Source organism: Solea solea, chromosome 3 (genome assembly GCF_958295425.1).
Source record: "Solea solea chromosome 3, fSolSol10.1, whole genome shotgun sequence".
NCBI classification, from domain to species: Eukaryota; Metazoa; Chordata; class Actinopteri; order Pleuronectiformes; family Soleidae; genus Solea; species Solea solea.
This window is the reverse complement of record NC_081136.1, coordinates 27,572,259-27,593,428: the sequence shown is the minus strand read 5'-3', so window position 1 is coordinate 27,593,428 and position 21,170 is coordinate 27,572,259. Positions and strand designations below refer to the sequence as shown.

Sequence of the window (21,170 nt, the reverse complement as noted above, 5' to 3'; positions counted from 1 at the left end):
ATGAAATGATTATGTTAAACTATTTAGCGCAGCCCAGGAACTAATGTTTACACCAAGTGTTTTGGTTCCGGCCGCATTTCAGAAGCGTACCATCCAGCTGTCAACATTCTAAACTCTTCCGTTCTTAAAAAAAAAACAACTACAGAAGATACTTGATCACTTTCTCTTTAAACTGACTCTGCACTGGATTTAACCGGTTTCTGTCGTCGATATGCGGTTTACACATCATTTTAACGGTTAGCTTTTGGACTAGATTCACTTTTACATCGACTCTGCTCATCAGAGATGGATAAATTTGAAGGCTACATCTTCACTGCTCTCTGCAGTGTCAACTTTTTAGCCTCGTGTCTGTTGTTCTCCAGAGTCACCCGAGAGCAGAGGGAACCGTACATGGACGAGATTTTCCATGTCCCGCAAGCTCAGAAATACTGTCATGGAAAATTCAACGAGGTAAAAAAAAAAATTGGTTGTGTGCAGCGGCTCAGTCATTGTGTAACGGATTAAGGATAGCTAACAGCAGAGCTTTTGTCATCTATCATTGTGTGGCAGCTTATAGAGCTCCTAATCTCCATAAATAGAAAGACATTAATGTCGTGTGCGTGGCTAAACGTACTGTAGTTTACATGCAGTTTACCTTGATCAAGCCTCTTTACAAACTCAAAGTAACCTTTAAAGCCTTACATTACTCAGATGCATAATTTTCCAACTGTTTAACAAATATTGTTCTCCCAAAAAGAAGAAATAAACAGCCCAAACATGACTCAGCTTTTGTTGATTATTATGTCCATTTTTATCTGTCCGATATCCAAACCAGTAATTGACTATCCCTAAAATGTACTGCTTTCACATAGAAGCAGTAAATGTTATAATACGCAAAGTTATATCATTTAAAAGCCACAGTAATTTTGGTGTTGCTGGTTCATACAACAGTGTGTGATGCACATTTAAACAGACAATCCAGGAAGCAGTTCAAACATTTTATTCTAGTCACTGTAACAGGGTGAATGATGGATGACATGAGTCTAGAACAACCTAATCTAATACATATATTATTACTTTGACTTGACAAGGGACAAGTGGACTTATTTTCATGTGTAAAATAGGTGTAGTGCTCCTTTTAACATGGTGTTAATTCTTGTGCAGTGGGACCCAATGATCACCACACTGCCAGGTCTTTACCTCATCTCTGTTGGAGTCATCAAGCCCGTGGCGTGGCTCTTTGACCTCACAGGTGAGATGGCATGTTCCACGGCCATGCTGCGATTCATCAACGTGCTCTTCAACTGTGGAAACTTCTACCTGATCTATCTGCTCATCTGTAAGCTGCACCTCAGAGAGAAGGTAAAACCAGAGTCTTTGTAACCCTGCATCAGTGATCTTGTTTGCCATTTTTGTTTTCTGACACCAGCTTTTTTTATTTTCTCTACCAGACACGAACGTCCTCACGCCGTCTGCTATCAGCGCTGTCTCTGTCCACCTTCCCTGTGCTATATTTCTTCAACTTCCTCTACTACACTGACGCCGGATCTACTTTTTTCATCCTCTTCACATACCTCATGACTCTCTATGGCTGCCACAAGGCCTCAGCTTTCCTGGGTGTCTGCTCCGTGCTCTTCCGCCAGTCTAACATCATCTGGGTGGCCTTCTGTGCAGGCACGTTGGTGGCCGCCAAAATGGATGAAGCCTGGAAGGTGGAGCACACGAAAAAGAGGGATGAGAAATCTCCACCATCTCAAGTTCCTCTGTCATTCAGTGGAGTTAAGAAAATAACACTGTTCATGCTGGAGTTCATCACCTCCCCAGGTCATGTGAAGGCAGTGCTACTGGTGACCTGGCCGTATGCAGTGGTTGGCATTGGTTTCCTTGTGTTTGTGCTGCTGAATGATGGAATTGTGGTGGGCGACAGGACGAGTCACGAGGCTTGCCCAAACTTCCCTCAACTCTTCTACTTCTTCTGCTTCACCCTTTTTTTCTCCGGCCCCGTCTCACTTTGTTACCACCGTGTCCTCCGCTTCCTGCAGGCTCTGAAAAAGCAGCCTTTGCTCTTTCTCTTGGTCACTGGCGTCTGCTTGCTCTTGGTGTGGAAGTTCACTTTCATTCACAAATATCTCCTGGCAGACAACCGCCATTATCCTTTCTATGTGTGGAAAAATATTTACCAGAGGCACAAGTTGATTCCTTTCCTCCTCATCCCAGTGTACGTGTTTGCTGGGTGGAATTTCCTCGACTCCTTCAAGTCACGCTCGCTGTTCTGGAGTTTGGCTTTCGTGGTTTGTCTCCTGGCAGCCATGGTCCCCCAGAAGCTGCTGGAGTTCAGGTACTTTATTGTTCCCTACCTGATGTACCGCCTGCACATGCCTCTGCCTTCACTTCCCAGACTCATTGCAGAGTTTCTTCTCTACATTGTGGTCAATGCCGCCACAATTTACATTTTCCTCTCCAAGACTTTCCTCTGGCCCGACAGCACAGCCACACAGAGGTTCATGTGGTGAAAACAAGAGGCAAGTGAAGGAGTGTCAGATTGATCATGGGTTACTGGACTTTAGGGATTTTCCCAGAGCTACGACTAAAGATTATATTTTTAAAAAATGGACATAGTCTTCCAGTTTTGGTGAATTTGTGTTAGCAAAAAATTTTACGTCCTCCAATCCAAAATCTCAAGGCTTCACAATGGCAGTTCAGACTGGAAGACTACTTTCACTTTTTTATATACAATCTATAACAAAAACACAACGCGCCTGAAAATCAAAGCAAAATTGTGAATCAGTTCACAAATACGTGAATATGACCAATAATTAAATTCAAAAATAATTCAAGTTTTTGGCTTAGATGACACAAGTGAAGTGTATTCATTGGATCTGATCTGAATTTACAATGTAAAGAAGTTGTGTCTATGGTTCTTAAATGTAAATTTACCTGGATGAAAAAAATTTACTTTGACAGGGTCTTTTTGTTTGTTTTTGCAACTAACGAGACCATGTGTACTTTTCTTATGGCAAATACTTTTCTACTGTAAATGTGAATCAATCTGTGAATAGATAACTGTTGATATGAAACATGTAAATATGATTCAAGAGACCAAAAATGCTTTTTTTGCCAGTGAAGATTAAATAAATTAAGAAAGCAATTCTAGTTTTTATTGGTAATATTTTTCCAGTTTTACATTGATTTGTAATTTGCAAAGCCATGAGAATCCATTTGAGGTGATTCAGAAATATGTTCCTGTAAATGTCTGTCTGTGTTTTTTATAGTTTAATCTTAATCAGTGATGTCATCTTAAAGTCTGTAAGTTTCTGTGTGATTTTGTTTTCATTTTCAAGTGGACATTTCCAGCGATGTTTTGAGAATTTCTGTGTCAGTTTTCTTAACTAATCAGTGTAATTGTAAAAGTGTAATTCATCATATGTGATATTTATATCGAGTCTTGTCAGTGTGTCTGTGTTTGTCCCCTATACTTTGAATAAAATGATTCATGAGTCTCAGAGTTTTTTAAATTTTGTATTACATACTGGAAAACATGAGTATTTTAGAAATCTTTTAAAAACATGTTTGAAACTGAAAATGTTCACCCTTTTATACCCAAATTAGAGCCAACTTACTGGGCTTCTCTGAGAAGTCAGAAATTAAGCACTAAAACTGTTTTCTGTTCAAGAATGCAAGTCAGTAACTACAATTTGGCATCTTAATCAAGAAATTATAATGTGCTTTACTATTTTGTCTGGGTTTTTTTATAGATAACAATAATAATTATATTTTAGCATTAAAAATATCATTTCAGTTAAAGAGCTTTAACGTACCAATGCTGTTAATTTAGGGCAGCTGTGGCTCTGGGCGGTGGTCTAATACATTTAATTTACACAATGAACCAAAAACTAAACAACTAAAAACTAGATGTATTTTAAAATTATACATACATTAGATAGGATTATTGTGCTGTTTAACAGTTGTGTTACAGTTTTCTGTGACGCACATGGTCGTCCATGTCGTGAGTCAGACACTAGATGGCGCTACAAAACAAAGCATGACGAACCCCCAATGAGAACATGAACCTGAACATGAAAAATCAAATTGCATATTAGTAATTCATTGTTTTTACCTGATGCTTTCACAGCTGAGGGACAACAACAACAACAACATGAAGTTTCCCCGTTGCTTCATGTCAATCATGACGATGATTGAACATCATTTTGTATTCACACTGTTAAAAGTCTATTAAAAACGGTGCTTGCTTTCCTGAAAAAGAAAATCAAATAACAGCTGAATAAAGTCAGACAAAAAGAAATAAGCAGAGTGCGACATCTATACAGTAATAATAAAACCAGTCAATTTACTGAAATACTTCAAAACTGTCTTCATTACATTGAAGAGTGAAAGCTCAGTTGGGAGAGAAAACAAGTGACAGTGGTCCCCATCTGACCCATATCATGCAGATTCTAATTATGTCAAGCAGTGTGGGGCCCGTTCACGGAGGGGATGTTAATAAAATCAAACTGAGGTGATTAAACAAGTGTTGATTACATTGTTCAGCCTCTGCAAAGGAGATTCACTATGTTAAAGAGACTTTAAGTGTCAACTATTACTATTCATGATCGGGTCTTTAACAGACACGCACACTCCCTTATATCTTTAACACCTTTATTAAACACTTGTGTATGAAACCTTCTGTGGCTTCACAGTCTTAACAACTTTTTGCTCTTTGTGAACACCTTTTCCTGCCTCAGGGAACAGTCAACACCTATACATCCTCCACCCAGTGTCCACAATAAACTGCTCAAATAATAAAGACATAATCCACAGAGGACGATGAAGTCAGAGTCCTGTCGTCTTTCTCTCTCACTGTATTCTGGCATTTTAAAAATAAGACATCAAGGGTGGCGCAGCATCATCTGCTAATTTGTTTTAGCCGACTTCTTTGTTCTTGGGTGTTGTTAGATGTCTGATTCATCTTACATTACAATATTACATTGACTGGTCCTCATTATATTGAAATTCTTCAATGACTAAATGGAATAGATACTAAACATCCACAAACCCCACTCTGATGTTTTGGATTTTATCAATAAGAAAATGAGGTTGTCCATGAAAAGAGTACGTCATTTGATCTTTTTTTATCATTTTTCATCATTATATGACAATAACCATCATTTGGACGTGTACAATCCTCAGTAGTTAAAGATACAGGACGGTTTTGTATAATTCCCTCTTGGTGTCAAATAACACAGAGATTGTTCGTCTACAAAAAGCATCCAGATGAAAATTCCTCTGTGAACATAAAAAAATATTAAAAATATGACATAGATGTTAAAGATGTGTGTTACCCTTCTGTAGAAATCTGCAATTTCTCTCCGTTTATAAATCTGCCAGCTGGAGGAGAAAATATGCTGCGTGTAACCGTCACTGACATTATTTCTAAAGGCAGGCCACATGCCATCCCTAATAATTATTACCGACAGCGGGTGGTTACAACCTTTTCATTTGCCATTTTGGTCCTGTGAGATGGAGAGATTGGAATAAATGTTTTTCCTCTGTCAGGATTATCTACAGGTTCCTTTAAATAATATCGTTATTTCTGTGCTAAGTGGTGGAAGTTTAACAAAGATCCAGTATCAACTGACCATGTGTGATGCAGGGAAATCTGGTGGACTTAATTTCAAGTTATAATGTGTTATTTCTATAAGTTTTTTTAGATTAATAGATTCATCTAGCATCAAAATTATGTTTTTATTGTTAGCTTTATATTGTTCCATCTCAACACAGACACGTTTAGTGCCATCTAGTGGTGTAGTTGCATGTCGCAGCCAAGTGAATAAACTTCCACTCCCTCCTGCAGAGACCATGTTCAGATCTGGTATTAACCCTGTTATGACCATCATGATAATCAGGTTGTCTGGATTTATTTTGATTTTACTCATGTTTATGTTCGAGTGAGTGCTTCTGCCCCTTTTTCCAAGATAACTTTCACTTCCGATACCTGGCAGTTATTCAACGAATGACGGTATTGAGAAGGTGACGTCACAAACGTGTGACACACAGGTGAATCTTGTCTGTGAGGTTCTACCATAATGACAAGTGTATGGGCACAAAGATTTCTCTGATTTGCGGTATACTGTACATCCATTCGTCTGAGGTTCGCGTGTGTGCTGTGCCAATCTCGGCTGACATAGGGAAAAAAGTGGGGTCACACCCTGGACAGATCGCCAGTCCATGTTTTTTTGAATTTTCTAGATATCACAAAAGGATGCATTTTAGTGCCAAGTGACGCCAAGATTCAAAATTCCATTTGTACACAAAATCTCTAATTACACAGACCAAACACAAAATGCCCTTGTTTAGTGTTTGGCTTGTCCCTTCTGAGCTACTGTAGAAACATGGCAAACCTTGTGGAAGGAGACCTGCTCCTGATGTAGTTATGATGCTTCATTCCAAGGATTTCCAGCTTCATCTCGACTGAATGTTCCTGCTAATTGATTTGCATATTATACTAATCAGAAGTCAGTAGAGCAGCATAAAGTTTACACAGTAACAAGTGTGTGTGTGTGTATGCGCGCAGCAGTGATGTCAAGATGGTTATTTAACTCCTCCAACATTCTCGACACTGTCACAGCTCATCAGTCAACTTCTTCAACACACACACACACACAAACCTGTTTTTATATCTTAGTGAGACCACATCGTAGACATAACGCATCTCCTAACCCCTTACCTTAACCATCACAACTAAGTGCCTAACCGTAACCCTTATACCTTAACCCTAACCTAAACCTGATCGTAACCCTTACCCTTAAATCAGGTCTTTACTGTAAACATGTCCTCACAAAGATAGGTTTGTACATTTTTGGACCTCAAAAAGATATATCCACATCCACATGTCAGCACACATACATGTGTTCACATTCACATGTGAACTAAACCCAATTCTAAACCTAAAGCAGGTCTTAACCCCCCAAAAGGCCTTTAAAGATATGAACGTCATGAGCCAAACATAGCTATGAACCATAAATGTCCTCACTCTGTGTGGTTTATGTGAATTCTGGTCCTCACAAAGCCACAAATACAAGAACACACACAATTTGAGATGAAGATGAGGCTCGGAGCACTCCATGCATCTGCTGCTTGTCTCACTGCATAATGCATCTCTAACTGAGGAGGAAACACACTCACATACACTCACACACCAGTAAAGCCAGATAGAAACTCTTAACCCTGATGCATAATGTATCAAAGAGGCCTCATACTGTATGTACTGCTCTGTCAGCGTGTGTGTGTGTGTGTGTGTGTGTGTGTGTGTGCATGTCTGTTGAGGGCTGTGAAGACACATTTTGATTCAAACCCGTCCTTATGAGGACACTTTGGCTGGTCCTTATGACTTTGAATGTTTTTTTTCAGGGTTTCATTGTTAGAATTGGATTTGTTTTAGATGAGGTTAAGGTGCAGCACTGTAATGAGTTTTCATGGATTATAGATGGTATATTCTTTTAGAAATCATTGCCAAATAGGTAAAAAATAAAAACAAACCTTGAAATTAAATAATTATAACATACTGATTATAAAAATAAGAATTTAATAAGGTATAAAATAAATAAATAGGGTAACATTATGGTGAAAATGTCTTACTCTCATATGTTGTCCTATGGTTGTCAATATAAGTGCTCCAAAATCAGTTTTACCTATAAGTGACACAGAACAGGTACTGAATAAAGTACCAGGTACTATCGATAATGGAAAAGCAAAACAAACTATGTAGAGTCGAGCCGTGTTGAGCTGTGCTACAACTGTAAAGTGTAAAAGTGCCAAAATGTACCCAGCAAAGCAGCAGTATAGAGCGGAATCTTCTGTGTCCCTGTGAGATAAACATGCAAATTATCCTCTTTGGACTGTGAGTAAACAGTCTTTAAACTCTCCTAACAGTGAGATAATGCCAGATTACAACTAGGGATACCGATCTGATAACGGCCAAAATCATTGGATCAGATATTTCACTGTGTCATGTTTGGGCACACGGTTGGAGAACAAATGTGTCGTTAACGGCTTCATAGTTCATAAATGGTCTAAAATGACTGTATCGGAATAATATCGGTAGATCCTGGAGTTTTTGACATCGGTAACACAAAAAAGTGGCATCGTCTACTCCACCTCATATAACATGAGCCATCACTTTGCTTAATTACCTTTTTCAGCGACGATGAAGCAACGCCAAATGACTGATTATAAATAGTATTTTGGGAGTAAACTGTTGAGTTAATGAGGCTGCAGTTTGTGCCTGGATCAGATTTTAAAGTAAACACAGCGCAGGGACACAGAGAAACAGATGGGGACGCAGAGGGCACCGTATGTTACCTTGACACTCAGCTTGTTTTCAAGGAGCATCCTGGGTGTCGTGGGTGTGTAGCAGCCATTTTTCAACTGCAGACACTGACGCAGCACGGGCTTATTATGTTTCCTCCTCGCAAACAGATTTAACGCTTGAGCATCATAAAACACTGGAGGGAGAAATAAGAGAGCAGCATTAAAAAAATACCCCCCAAAAAAACCCAGAGAAGTTTGAAGCCTGCTTCTTTTATTCCGCAATATTTTGTGCTATCGGAAACATTCTGATACGGAACATTACCCAACGGTTTTTCTGAAAGCTGAGAAGTTGCCAGAGAGGAAAGAGTTGGAAAAAACCTGCACATAAGTTTTTGGACATTGAGACAAAATGTTTTACACTGTTCAAATTTTCATTTTTCATTGTTAGCACGCAGTAAATTGTAAATAACTGCCAGATATTGAGAGCTATTCTGTAAAAATTTGCAAAAGCACTTTGTGACGGGACTTTTTGTGGCACTTTTACATTGCATTCACACCAAGTAAACCATCAAGGGTTCAATTAAGAATGGCTGGTGTGAACGCCCTTACACACTTTAAAATCTCACACCAGCTCTGATAGATCATTTTCAAACATATTTGACCATGTATAAAATAATAATAAATGTAAATGGGAAATAAAACAAGGCCATGAGTCACCCGTTGCTTCCACCTCTGCTTTTGACATGAATAGAAATCCCGTTTATTACATATGCGGCATGAAAAATCTTTTTAACACATATACCTATAAACTTATAATGCACTCAGTAAGCATGCACATGAAAACACCAGCTCTGTGCCATCTCTTAGCACCTTCATGAAACTCTCGCAGCACCTAAAGAAAATGTACTATTAATACACGCATGGTGGGAGTTCAGTGGGCAGACAGGCCAAAACATATGTTTTGATTTATTACCAACACTCAGACTCTCTGCAACCTGCCCACATTCATATCACAGCATCTAACACACTGCCTGTAAAGGTTTGGCGAAGGGAGGAACGCGTGACAGAGGATTTTGGTCGTTTTGAGAGTCGCAGAGAAGATGCGAGTCTGCACCAACCACCTGAGCCTTATTCTTTCTTCCTTTAATTTCTGAGGAATATTCAAAAGAGAGCCAACTTTAGCCCCGTCTCCGTGGCAGGTTGCTTAGCTACAGACTGTGTCAGGAAGTGACAGGCGAACATAATTACGACCCTGGTTGACAGACAGTGACTGCAGTGTTCATTAGACTTACTCAAGCATTAAGACATCAAGTCTTTTAAAAAGGGACCAAAATCTCACACGACCCAGCTAATTACCACACACTGCTGCATAAGTATTTAAACAATTAAGGAGCAAAGGAACAATTTCTCACTCCAACAGTGTGGTTAGTGACGTGAGAATTCTACTTTTTTAAAATCACTATTACAGCTTTAAAACTTAAAAGAAGAAACAATTGTATATGTATATATATATATATATATATATATATATATATATATGTACACACACACATATGTGTGTGGTGTCTATTATCTCTTTTGCGCTACATTTTTGACCTTGCTGTTTTGTTCCATTGCTACTAATGAGCAAAACTGCTCCTTTTTTCTTTTTTAAGGACATGCTCTCTCTTTCCTTTCTTATTTATTCTCACAGCTGCCGTTTGCAGGAGATGTTGATTGACAGCGATATTAGCACCTTTCCCTCACCGCCTCTCGTCGCCCCACAATCAATCCATCCATCTCCTCCCTTGGCCTCAAGGGACGCTGGGAAAATAAAGCTAAATATAGCAACCTGAGGCTCCCCTGCTTGTGCAGAGGGGAGGTATAAAGAAAAAGAACCCACCGCATACAGCTTCCTAAATTGCTCATGTGGCTCAATTTCATATCTTACAAATGGTAAATTTAGATGATGATTCAATCTGTTCTCAGTGGTGCAGTTTACAGCCACCAGAGATCCATTTTTTTTATTTCAAATATCACAAAATGTTTGAACACACATGAGGGATTACACCTCACACAACACCTGTACACCTTGTTCTCTAAAATCTTTTGGTATTGATGGAGCAGATTCCTGTTTAATGCTACAGTGTCAAGATTAAAATGTTACTTAACGTTCCAAAATGTCATGTGTTTTCCTACAGGGTCCATGATGGTGTTGCTTCACCTTTATTCAGCATTGGCCAAAGAAGTCTTTGATATGTTGACCTGAAATCAGCACCAGGAGTGTGGATGTTCACGTAAACCCTGCACAAAGAAAGTTACTCAACAGGAGCTTAAGTAGAGAAGCACGTGATCAGTGCAGGTGAAGTAAATTCCACTGATGACCTCGCCTGACCACACCTGTCTGTCATTACTCGTGTCCTACTTTTTATATGACGTTGAAAACTAGATGGTCCAAGACAGAAACTTGACGTTCTCCATGCGCACAGTGAATGTATTCACTTCTTGGGAAATGAAGGACACTTCACTTGTTGGTCTTTCACACAAATTCAAAGATTGATAAACGGAGGACAATTTGCATCGGGATAAAGTAACATAGATTCATTTGGACAGAATATTACAAGAAAGACACATACAACTGTCATGAAATAAATAAAAAAATAAAAAATGTGTGATTGATTTTTTTTTGCTAAAATGGAGCCCTTCTCTCATCGCTGTCAAGATTTTATTAACGGATGTATAATCTTCCTCTGAGCTCTGCTTTCAGTTCCCGTCAGGCGGCCGATCCACAATTAGAAGCCTGATTTTTAAAACGCGAAGGCGACGAGAGTGAATTTGTTTTGCAAATATATGCAAATTTGGACACGTAATGAGACAAAATTATCAGTCAATTTTATCCACTTCCTGAGTTTATGAGCGCATTCATGCATGGAGAAAATGGACGGGACGACACCTGACATCTAATATACACTAGAGGGTTGATGGGGATTGATTGGACAGCAGGACACCGTGTGAATGCCTGATTACCATCAGCCAGATCTGTGATGGACACATATAGTTGGATGTCTTGTAGACACGGGACCATACGGCAGTTATGTGCGTTGACACAAAGTGACACATGATGCAGTAATGACCACAAAACATGTTACAAAATGTCCAAAATCTTGATACTAATGTTACAAAAATACATTACTGATGTTAACAAAGTGTGTTACAGATGCTTTAATCAGTTACCACCATTTGAGAAACATTACTTTTGTCACTTAAAACGTTGCAATGTTACAAAAACATGTTCCTAATGTTGCACTTCAAAATAAATCACTAGGACTGTGTGGTGTGACACACAATTTCAAGTCACTGTATGAGTGAATTATCTCCAACCATGATTTTCCTGATAATATACTTATGAGTGTTTTTCTTTTAAAAAAAAAAATAATTAAGCGATTATTATTAAGTTCCTTAATGTTTTACTTCAACAAATCACATAAGATCGGTCATTTATAGTGAGATGTCAACGGTGCATTCAAGTACACGCTGACAATCTGGACAACATGTCTTCCATCTAAATAACTGATTCCTTACATTTCCTTTAAGACCTTAAACTTAAGCCAGAGACAACAATTAAAAGGCTAAAACAAACTGTCAAACATGTTGAGATCACTGACATGTGACACACACACACATCCCACATGTTGATGCAGCGTCGTCTTCATCGGTACGACATGTGACACACGTGTGTTTTTGTTGTCAAGTCGTAAAAACATGTACATGCGTAGAGAGTGGGAGGAATAGCCCTAATTAAAGCAGCGATCATGCACGAGGCAGGTGCGGTGAGACGGAGTTACCATGTAAACAGCTGCTGCCATGGAAACGCTCAAAAGTGAATATAGTCATTATTTCACTGTTCACTGTTGAAGGGAAGATGTCGACAGTGGAGTTTTCCCAGAGGCCGAGTTAAAGCGGTTGAGGGTAGACGTGCAGTAACATCCATGATACTACCTGCTCAGTGTGTGACTGCGAGAGGCCACAAGGGCCCTAAAATTTTTTAAATTTGTGACTCACAAAAACGTGATCATAATAGAGGTACAGTAGCAAACGTCTGTAACCACACACTCACACACATATAGATTTACTTACAAAATTGCAGAAATGTCATTGAAAGGGTGGGGTCTTACCTTGTCAGAGGGCCAAAGGGCAAGAGGTCATGTACTTGGGCATCACCTGGGGTCAATCCTGACAGGTCACCGGCCAGTTTAGAGCCTCGAATTACCACAACCCCAGTCTGCATGCTGCTTCTTTTTTTTTGGATTGTGGGAGGAAGCTGGAGTACCAGGAGAAAACCCACACAAACACATTGTAATGTGACTGCTGAGAGTGAACTTTATTGTTCTGGACCAAAACAGAAACTCAATCAAGGCAGCAAGTTACTTTAATTTCACCACACACATACACAATCAACTGACTCCAAAGTCTCTGACATGTCAGTGGCATTTGCACTCTTTTTTTTGCCTTTCAAAATAAAAGGATTTAGTCAGCTCCAACAAATATAGAAGGTCTCAACTTGTAACCGATGAAGGCGGACATTGTTTCTTAACCCATTTTGTGTTGAATGTGTTCAGAGAAAACAGAGAAAAGCTCCTTATGTTTGTCTGGACGTGTTTGTTTTTTTTACTCCTGCACTTGTGTTCTGTTATGCTTTGTAGTGTTGTGTAAGCCCATGCAGCCTGGGCACAATATGTCACATAAAGTGAACATTCAATTTTAATTAAAAAAAAAGCTAGGCAGAATTGACAAAATGACAGGAAGCAGAAAAAAAAAGAAGTCTTCATTACACCTGTCACCTGGTTGGTAATAGTTTTTCTACTCAATATTTGGTGAAAAACAAGAGAGTGCACAGACCTCTGTCAAGACTTTTACATTTCTGGATCTTTATAGAACTTTACCTGCTTATACATATGACTATCTTCCATAAGCACGCCAAAATCACCCTCACCTGTTAAGATGTCGCTGACATAATATGTATCACATCAGATCTAGTCCGATGACTTTTAAAAACAAAAGATATGATTTTATAGTTTTGCCCATTTTAAAAGATAAGAATTTCCTATAAATATTATTTTTTTGTGACATCAGTGGAAAACATACCTACCTTTCACAAAAAATTTAGACAGGAAGTCGCTAACAGAAGGACAAACTGGCAGATAAACCTGTGCCAATTAAAACATAACATAGCCTCCTGGACCAAAGTAAAAAGATAAACTTTTTTTTTTTACACTTATCGTCTTATGACAAAGATGACTTCAGCCTTCCATAATAACCACACCATCAACATCTCTTGTTGTTTCTTGTGTTTTGGGCTGATTTCACTGAAATCAGATTACTGCCTTTTTTCCATAACATAGTTTTCCAACATCAGTTGAGCCATTAAAAAGAACAAAAACAATGAACCCTGATACTCAAAAAAAGTGTAATTACCAAAATGTTCCTTGAAATAATCCAGTGTTTCTCACTCCTGGTCCTCAGGGTGCGACTGCCCTGCTCCAACACACCTGATTCAAATGAAGGGCTCGTTATCAGGCTCTGGCAGAGCTTGGTGATAACGAGCTGATTATTAGAATCAGGTGTGTTTGGAGCAGAGCAACATCTAAAACCAGGCTTGTATAAAGAACCTTAAAGGGACATTTGAGTAAAAGTACCTTACCAGACAAAATGACTTTGCTAGAAGTTTTGAAGTCACTTTTTATTAAGTTACTTAAGTAATGACATTTACTGTACTTAAGTGTCAAAAGTAATTTTCTGGTATAAAATGTACTTAAGTTTTAGAAGTAAAAGTCTTACAAGGCGGGTTGGGTTGTTGCTGGAAATATAAATAACAAAGTAAAGTATAGATACTTAAATTTTGTACTTCAGCGCCTTCACAATTGAAGTATTTGTACTTTGTTACATTACAGCACTGTGTAAAACATGTGTCTACAGGCCCTGGTATACATTCACGCAGAGCCAACGCGCAGGCTTCAGAACGGCAGATTTTGGAACCTGCGTGCAAAATGAATTTCCGCCCCACCGATAGGTGGAGTACTAAGCCTCGCTCGAACCAGACGTGTCTGAGGGAGCTGTGGCATCTTTCTCTTCTTCTTTGGTAGGAATGCATCCTTTCCCTGCGTCCAGACTTGTACCGCCACCCGATGGTGAAGTGAAATACTACAGGACCCTGGCACACCAGTATACCATGGTACCATGGTTAGCACTGTTACCTGTACAGCCAAAAGACCCAGGTACCTGACCCTCTAGATTGACCATAGGTGTGAGAGAGGATGGTGGTTTGTCTCATGTGGCAATGTGTCCAGGGTGAACCCCACCAGCGCAGGATAAAGCGATAGATGATGAATGGATGAAATGTAAGGGCATTATCAATTATCAGCAGCAAGAAGACAGTGCTGTCTGAGAGTCTGAGAAGATCCTAAACAAAAGACAGAAACAAGCTGAGAAACAAGCTCAGCACCTTCCAGAACACTTGCTGAGTGTTGATGAGCTAAACAACAGATTCGACAGATTTCGGTATTTGTTGTTTGACAGGAACCATGACAGTTTTACCAACAGCCTCTTAAAAACAGGTGCCAATTAACTTCAGGGGTAGAAGCTGAGAAACAAATATTTGACTCTTTTATATTTCAGGAAATGGCTGCCGCCGCCTCAGCAGGCAAAAGACTGATTCATATTCACACCAGTGATGAGCAGTAAATATGACAACACCTTTAACATGACTAAATGTTGCGTGGTCTGTGTACTTTATATGCGTGTAGTGTGGGAAGACTTGGGTGCTCTATAATTATCTCGTCTGTGGAAGAACAGGAAATGCACAAATCCCAAAAAGCTGTGGATGGAAGAGGAGAGAAAAGATTAAAGAACGAAAGACGCCGGAACAAAAATGTCCAGCAAATGTAGTGTTTAATATGAATAATATTTTAAAAATCCATAGTTCAATACAGAAATAGTCATCTATAATATATATTTATATAATATCAGACAATCAGTACTTCAGCCATGCTTTCTCTGATTAATCACCATTTCAAAAAAGTACAAGATAACAGTTTTTTTTCCTCATAGTTGAACTTGTGCAAAGAAAATCCACTAGAAAGCAATAGAAACACCGACACAAAATAGATAACGATCAATTTGTTTTTTGTTTTGTTTTTTTCAAACAACTCGTTTTTCTGAAGAAGGCATCGCACAATTCCGAGAAAATCAGTGAAGGTTTTAAGGCCATTTTGTACAGTTAAGTTTTCATACACATATTTATATTTCAAAACACGCAGTTTTTGACAAAAGGAAACTGGTGCGTCCTTTGCAAAACTGTCCATGCAAACATAGTGCACGTTGTTAAGATATGACGAGCATACAATATATTATTTGGATAGCTTTAGTAAACAAAGGTCTTTATGTGTAACACCTCACACAGTCTATTAAAACTCTTATAAAGGTGCAGCACACACACACACACACACACACGCATACACGCATACATACAAAGTACACTTATATCAATCATAACACACTTCATGGAGCTTGGCAAGATTAGTGATCTTAATTAAATTACAATAAAGTAAAATAAAAAATAAATTAAAAAAACAAACATACACATCTTACAATTGCAGGAACTTGTGTCTGTGTGTTGGAGGCAAATTATGGCCCAAAATGATACGAAATGGATGAATAATGATGAGTAAATGTTTAAACTTAAGACATGTTAAACTAAATTAAACCCCCTCTTCTGAGACCGCCTGCTTTTTGAAATTGAAAAATGCCTGAGAGCTGAGTGAGTGAGAGGAGGAGGGAGGGAGGGGGGAGTGGAGAACAGTGCAGGGGGTGTGGCCTGGTAGTCAATTTAACACCAGCTGAAAGAAAGAGAGGAAGCCGATGAGACAGCTTCTGTGTTTATAAAAGGGGGAGGAGTCTGGAAAAAGAAGCTTCGCACTGATTAGATAAAAAGACTAACGGCCCACTTACACTTTTCGTCACTGTCTTGTAGAGAGTAGAGTATAAATGGGCCTTAAGAAAGCCAATGGCAAAATTTGAATGCAGTAGCCAGTGTTCGACAGGAGAGGCAGTAGAGAAGTTAATTCTTTATCAAAACATGTATAATTTCAAAACTTTACACTGAACTGTGAAAATTTGCACCTGGATCACCAAATAACATTAGATACTCATTAAACACCTGAAAGTGGATATTTTAAAGATCATAAATCATAAAATTATTTACTTTAAACCCTGTTTAACCATTTAACATCAATTTAATTCAATGCTTACTGTTGGAAACCCTTTGTTTGATATTTATATCATGACTTTTGCTATTTCTCCAATCAAATTTGTACTAATGAGCACAAATTTGAGTCCGTTAGGCTTTTGTTAATTTCATACAAGTGTCCTATTAACAAGCACTTTTAAGGAATCAGGTGAAATGAGCATGTAGTAGGAGCAGTTTAGAAGAAGTAGAAGTAATTACCTGGTACTAATATGTAGTATTTGCTGAAGAATACATTATTAGAAAGAGGAGGTAGTTTTCCATTTAAATATAATGGCAGGGATGTACTGTAGACTCTTTGTGAGACCTGGGTTTAAATCTGGCCTAACATTTTTTTATGCAAATACAAAAAAATGTGAAACTCAAAAAGGTGATGGAATTTACTGATGGTTCACATTTGAATCTTCAAATCTTTCAAGTTAAATAAAAATACCTGCAGGAATTTGGAATCTACAATTTGGATAATGACAGACTCCAAACACATGAATGGCAAAAGTGACGTCATTCTGACTGAATTGCAAATTCTCACTAGTAAAAACTGAATGATTATAGTTTTGACTTGCCAGGATGACGTCACAGATATGTGGTAACTCCAGAGAGTCAAACTTGGCGATTAAATGTCTTAACTTCAGCTGCAGCAAAACAAACCCAACAAACTGCAGTTTGGCGACGCTTGAATCTGGCGTACGTGTGAATCCAGCGTGACTCAGATTGCTTAACAGTGGCTGGAGCACAAAAATCTCAGCGCAAGTCGTGATAAACCAATTTTGCCGTCACAAGGGTCTTGTTTTTTGTCTCTTTATGTGCAGCACGAAGACACTCAAGCTGAGTAGTTACTGGGAACTAATATCAAAAATGGATCTCACTGCTCCCATCTCCAAAAACTCACACCTATTTCCTCCCAATCTGCAGGAATAATAATGACCACGAAGCAACTCTGACTGTTGCACTGTTGAATCTTTGGAGGACGACAGTGTTACAAAACTTTTAACTTGGGGTAACCAAAGAGAACGTGACCACGCGAGTCAACCTCAAAACTGAGTGTGTGCTGCTCGCGGCCAAAGTCGCAAACACACGGCGAGAGAAGAAGGATGTGGACAGAAACGTAACATTCGTAACATGCACCCATTCTTTTTGGGTGATAACGGTTACAGTCTCTTGTTTTATATACACATATAATAACATTATTTATGTAACTTATACATAAATATCAGTTAATTACATGACATTACACAGTGTCTACTGATTCACATTGATTGTGTCCGGTTTGATGGTGAAATATGACGCTTAAAAATGGAATATAATCCTGGCAAACATCAGGTTCGCTATAAAAAAAAAAAAGTTTTGATGACATAAAGCAAATACTGTACTGCAAGGCTAAAAGTAACCTTCATATTTGTGGCACTGCAGTGTAACTCAATTACAATCCAATAAATGTTCACATGTTCCCGTTTCGCCTTTCGTTCGTACGACTGCTTCAAGATTCCGTCTCGTGTTTGGAAAGGAAACACTTGTGTCGTACAAACGCTCGAATCTCATTCACAGTATAACACCCATCACTTAAACGCACCTTCATTACAAATTGCTCTCATTCTTCATATACATGCCATTAAGAAACAATCATTCACTCCACTGGAAACTCGTATGATTGGCACATATAAATACACACTATATAACAAACATGTAAAAAGCCATATCAAAGTCGCAGTTAAAAAATGTACAGACAATTAAAAAAAAAATTTGAACCAAAGCAAACGTAGGGAAAAACGCATTTTTGACCACTGGGCTCTTTATGCTCAAACAGTTCTCTGTTTGAGAGCAGCTGCTGTTGATTTAAACATGGGGCAGGGAGTTGTGGTGGGTGCTGGACGACACGGATGAGACAAAACCCCCGGGCATGTGGGCATCCTGTTGCCAAGGCGGTTTGAAGGACGAAGACAGGGACGGAGACACACAGAGAGTCACTGTGTTCCCATTCAACAGCCAATAAAAGCTACAGCTTCTTCATGATCCGAGAAACACATTTCATTGTTTCCTCTGAACAGACAACAATTGCACTGGCAAATAATGCTTATAATGCACATTCTGGCTGTTGACACCTTATACGGTCTGGAATATTGGGATTGATAAATATCCCTATTAGGGCTGTCAAAGTTACATGCGATAACAATGCTTTAACGCAGATTTCTTTTAAAGTCACTGATTCTGTTTTTACGTGCAATTAACGCACACACGTTCTGTGACTATGACCGTGAAGTTAGTTTCAGTACGTTTACATACACAGTTTAATCGAGTTAAGGCCATAGTCCGACTAAGACCGGCAGTTAGACAACTTGCCGAGTCCGAGTATTCATACATGCGGAGGAGAAATTCGATTCATTGGCCGTGTATGTCTGACTCTCCCTCTGTAGGTGGCGCTGTATCTCTCTATCAGCCACATTTTCTATCAGGACATTGTGGTTTTAACATGCATGTAAACACACTGAATCTGACTCTCAGATCCAGCAGTGGTCTCCTTTCTTCAAACTAACTTCACTGTGTTCTAAACCTTTGGTGCTGCAGCAAAATCTACATTAAATGAAATACATAAATTACGTTTATAAATCAGATATACATTTCTCTTCTCTAAGAAAACAAAAAAAATCAATGCAATCGATGATAACACATTGTTCCTTGGGAACAGGGATCGGGTGCTGTCGGCTGATTAAATGGCTATCGCTCTCATGCTTCATGCTATCGTAATTCCATTGATTATAAGAATATTAGGTAAAAATGTGTAATTACTTTGCGATTAATCGTGAGTTAACTATGGACAATCGCGCCGTCGACTGCGATTCAATATTTACACGGATTGACAGCCCTAATCCTTATCGGTCATCAGTCGTGTTCAACAAAAAATACAATTTCAGGAATACGCAGCTAAGAACAGTAAAAGTAAACTAAAATGGCTGAATGGAAACACAGCGAAGGAAAGAGAGAGAAAAGTAGGAACATGGAGAGAGAGAGAGAGAGAGAGAGAGAGAGATACAGACTTCCTCGGACTGAGAGCAGTGCAGACAGACAGACAGACAGACAGACAGGGTGAAGTGACAAATGGATTAAGAGGCAGACACTAACCCCCTACAGACAGACAGATGGGTAGAAGAGGTAGTGCAGGTCACTAATGCATGCACTTGACTTAGGCTACACTCATGCAAAAGGTTAATACAAACACTAGAACACGGTACAGTACGGTACGGTACGGTACGGTACAGTACAGAAGAGCTACCAGGACCTGCACTGCTGCTACCTGACACACACGCCAGGAGAGAGAGAGAGAGAGAGAGAGAGAGAGAGAGAGGGAGATACATTGGAGTGTATTAGACAGAGTCATAACCTTGTTATTGAAACTGTGTGTAAAAAAGTATCAACAAAAAATCTTGTCAGCATTTACTGTAAACAGTGAGTTGTTTGGAGCGAGGGAGAGAGAGAGAGAAAAAGAGAGTAAGAAAAAGAGAGAGAGAGAGAGAGAGAGAGAGAGAGAGTTGTCCAGTTATTTACAGGAGTAAGTGTTCATTTAAGAATAATGTGGTTCCTTTGTTTTGTCTGGAGACATTCCTTCTTTCTACAGTGTTTCTGAAAAACAATCCTTCATTCTTTTTCTCCTTCATTTTCCCCCCTTACTTCAATAAGTCAATCAGGCAGTTGAGATCATTTCCAGCTTGAATCCACACATTCCAAAATCCCTCCAAACACTGATCAAGAAGTTTCCCAGGCATTTAAAAAACAAACAAAAAAAAAAAATCAGATAGCAAGAGGAATGCTTGACAGTCGCGGAAGTAAACAGACTCTCATTGGCTTTTCCTGCCTTTGAAAGCATCACTCTCTCTTGGCCCCCGACATGCAGCTTCCTGGACACAAGAAAGACCACCGTGACCCACAAGGACCAGACCTGGAGAGTGGCTTTGAGGAAATGGAAGTATTTAGAGCGCTAAGTCAGTTCAGTTTAAAACCCTGACTCCGGAAACCCTTCTATGCCTCGCAGCTCATATTTGGGTTTGGAGCAGTTGGCCCGGTGGCGTGTAGGGAGGCGGTGCAGGCGATGGCTTTATCCCACGGGTCCTCATGTAGGAGAGGAACTGATCGGGGATCTCGGCCAAGACGTCTTTGGCGAGGCGGGCCATGCTCAGGATGTGGTTCCCTGTTCGGTCGATGTAGTCTCTGAATGGCACAAACTGATGAAGAGAAATGAATTGGGGGGGGGGGGCTTTTTGAAAAGAAGACGTGGGAATGTTTGGAGGGTGACATTCTCCAAACGCTGTGTTTATCAGCTCTAACATAATCTGAATCTGTTACCATCTGCTGCATGTTATTAACCAAGCTTCACTTTCAAGGCCAAACCACATATAAAACATGGATGTAGTCCACAAGTTTGCTCCGTGAATCACTTCCTGATTAGTCATTAGGATTCGGTGAAATATCGTCGTCCTTCCTTGTGCAACATGATAATGGATACGCCAGGGGAAATATTGCTATTATAATTAATCAATTAAATGCACTCTAAAGTAAACGGTCACTTGCCAGGTGTCGCTACTTCATGTCTCCTCATGGTGGGAGAAAGCTA

The 21,170-nt window shown here is 39.3% G+C and overlaps 2 protein-coding genes across 3 annotated transcripts in view; one reads left to right on the top strand and one right to left on the bottom strand.

Annotated features, from left to right (window-relative positions):
- Nucleotides 1-66: 66 nt before the first annotated feature.
- alg10 (ALG10 alpha-1,2-mannosyltransferase) lies at nucleotides 67-3,100 on the top strand. Its single transcript, XM_058625816.1, has 3 exons — nucleotides 67-450; nucleotides 1,144-1,341; nucleotides 1,431-3,100. The coding sequence occupies exons 1-3, from the start codon at nucleotides 286-288 to the stop codon at nucleotides 2,490-2,492; spliced, it is 1,425 nt and encodes a 474-aa protein (XP_058481799.1). The 5' UTR covers nucleotides 67-285; the 3' UTR covers nucleotides 2,493-3,100.
- An 898-nt stretch (nucleotides 3,101-3,998) lies between these two features.
- LOC131456482 (copine-8) overlaps nucleotides 3,999-21,170 on the bottom strand; it is a 93,757-nt gene continuing 76,585 nt past the window's right edge. The window contains exons 20-21 of one of the 2 annotated variants that reach the window (XM_058624846.1): nucleotides 12,441-12,586; nucleotides 3,999-4,233 (exon numbers count right to left, since the gene is read on the bottom strand). In XM_058624846.1, the coding sequence (XP_058480829.1) occupies nucleotides 4,194-4,233; nucleotides 12,441-12,586 (186 nt within the window). In that variant the 3' untranslated portion in view covers nucleotides 3,999-4,193. Of the gene's footprint in view, nucleotides 4,234-12,440; nucleotides 12,587-15,194; nucleotides 20,782-21,170 lie in introns of those variants that run through there. The other variant, XM_058624845.1, reaches the window with a different exon arrangement.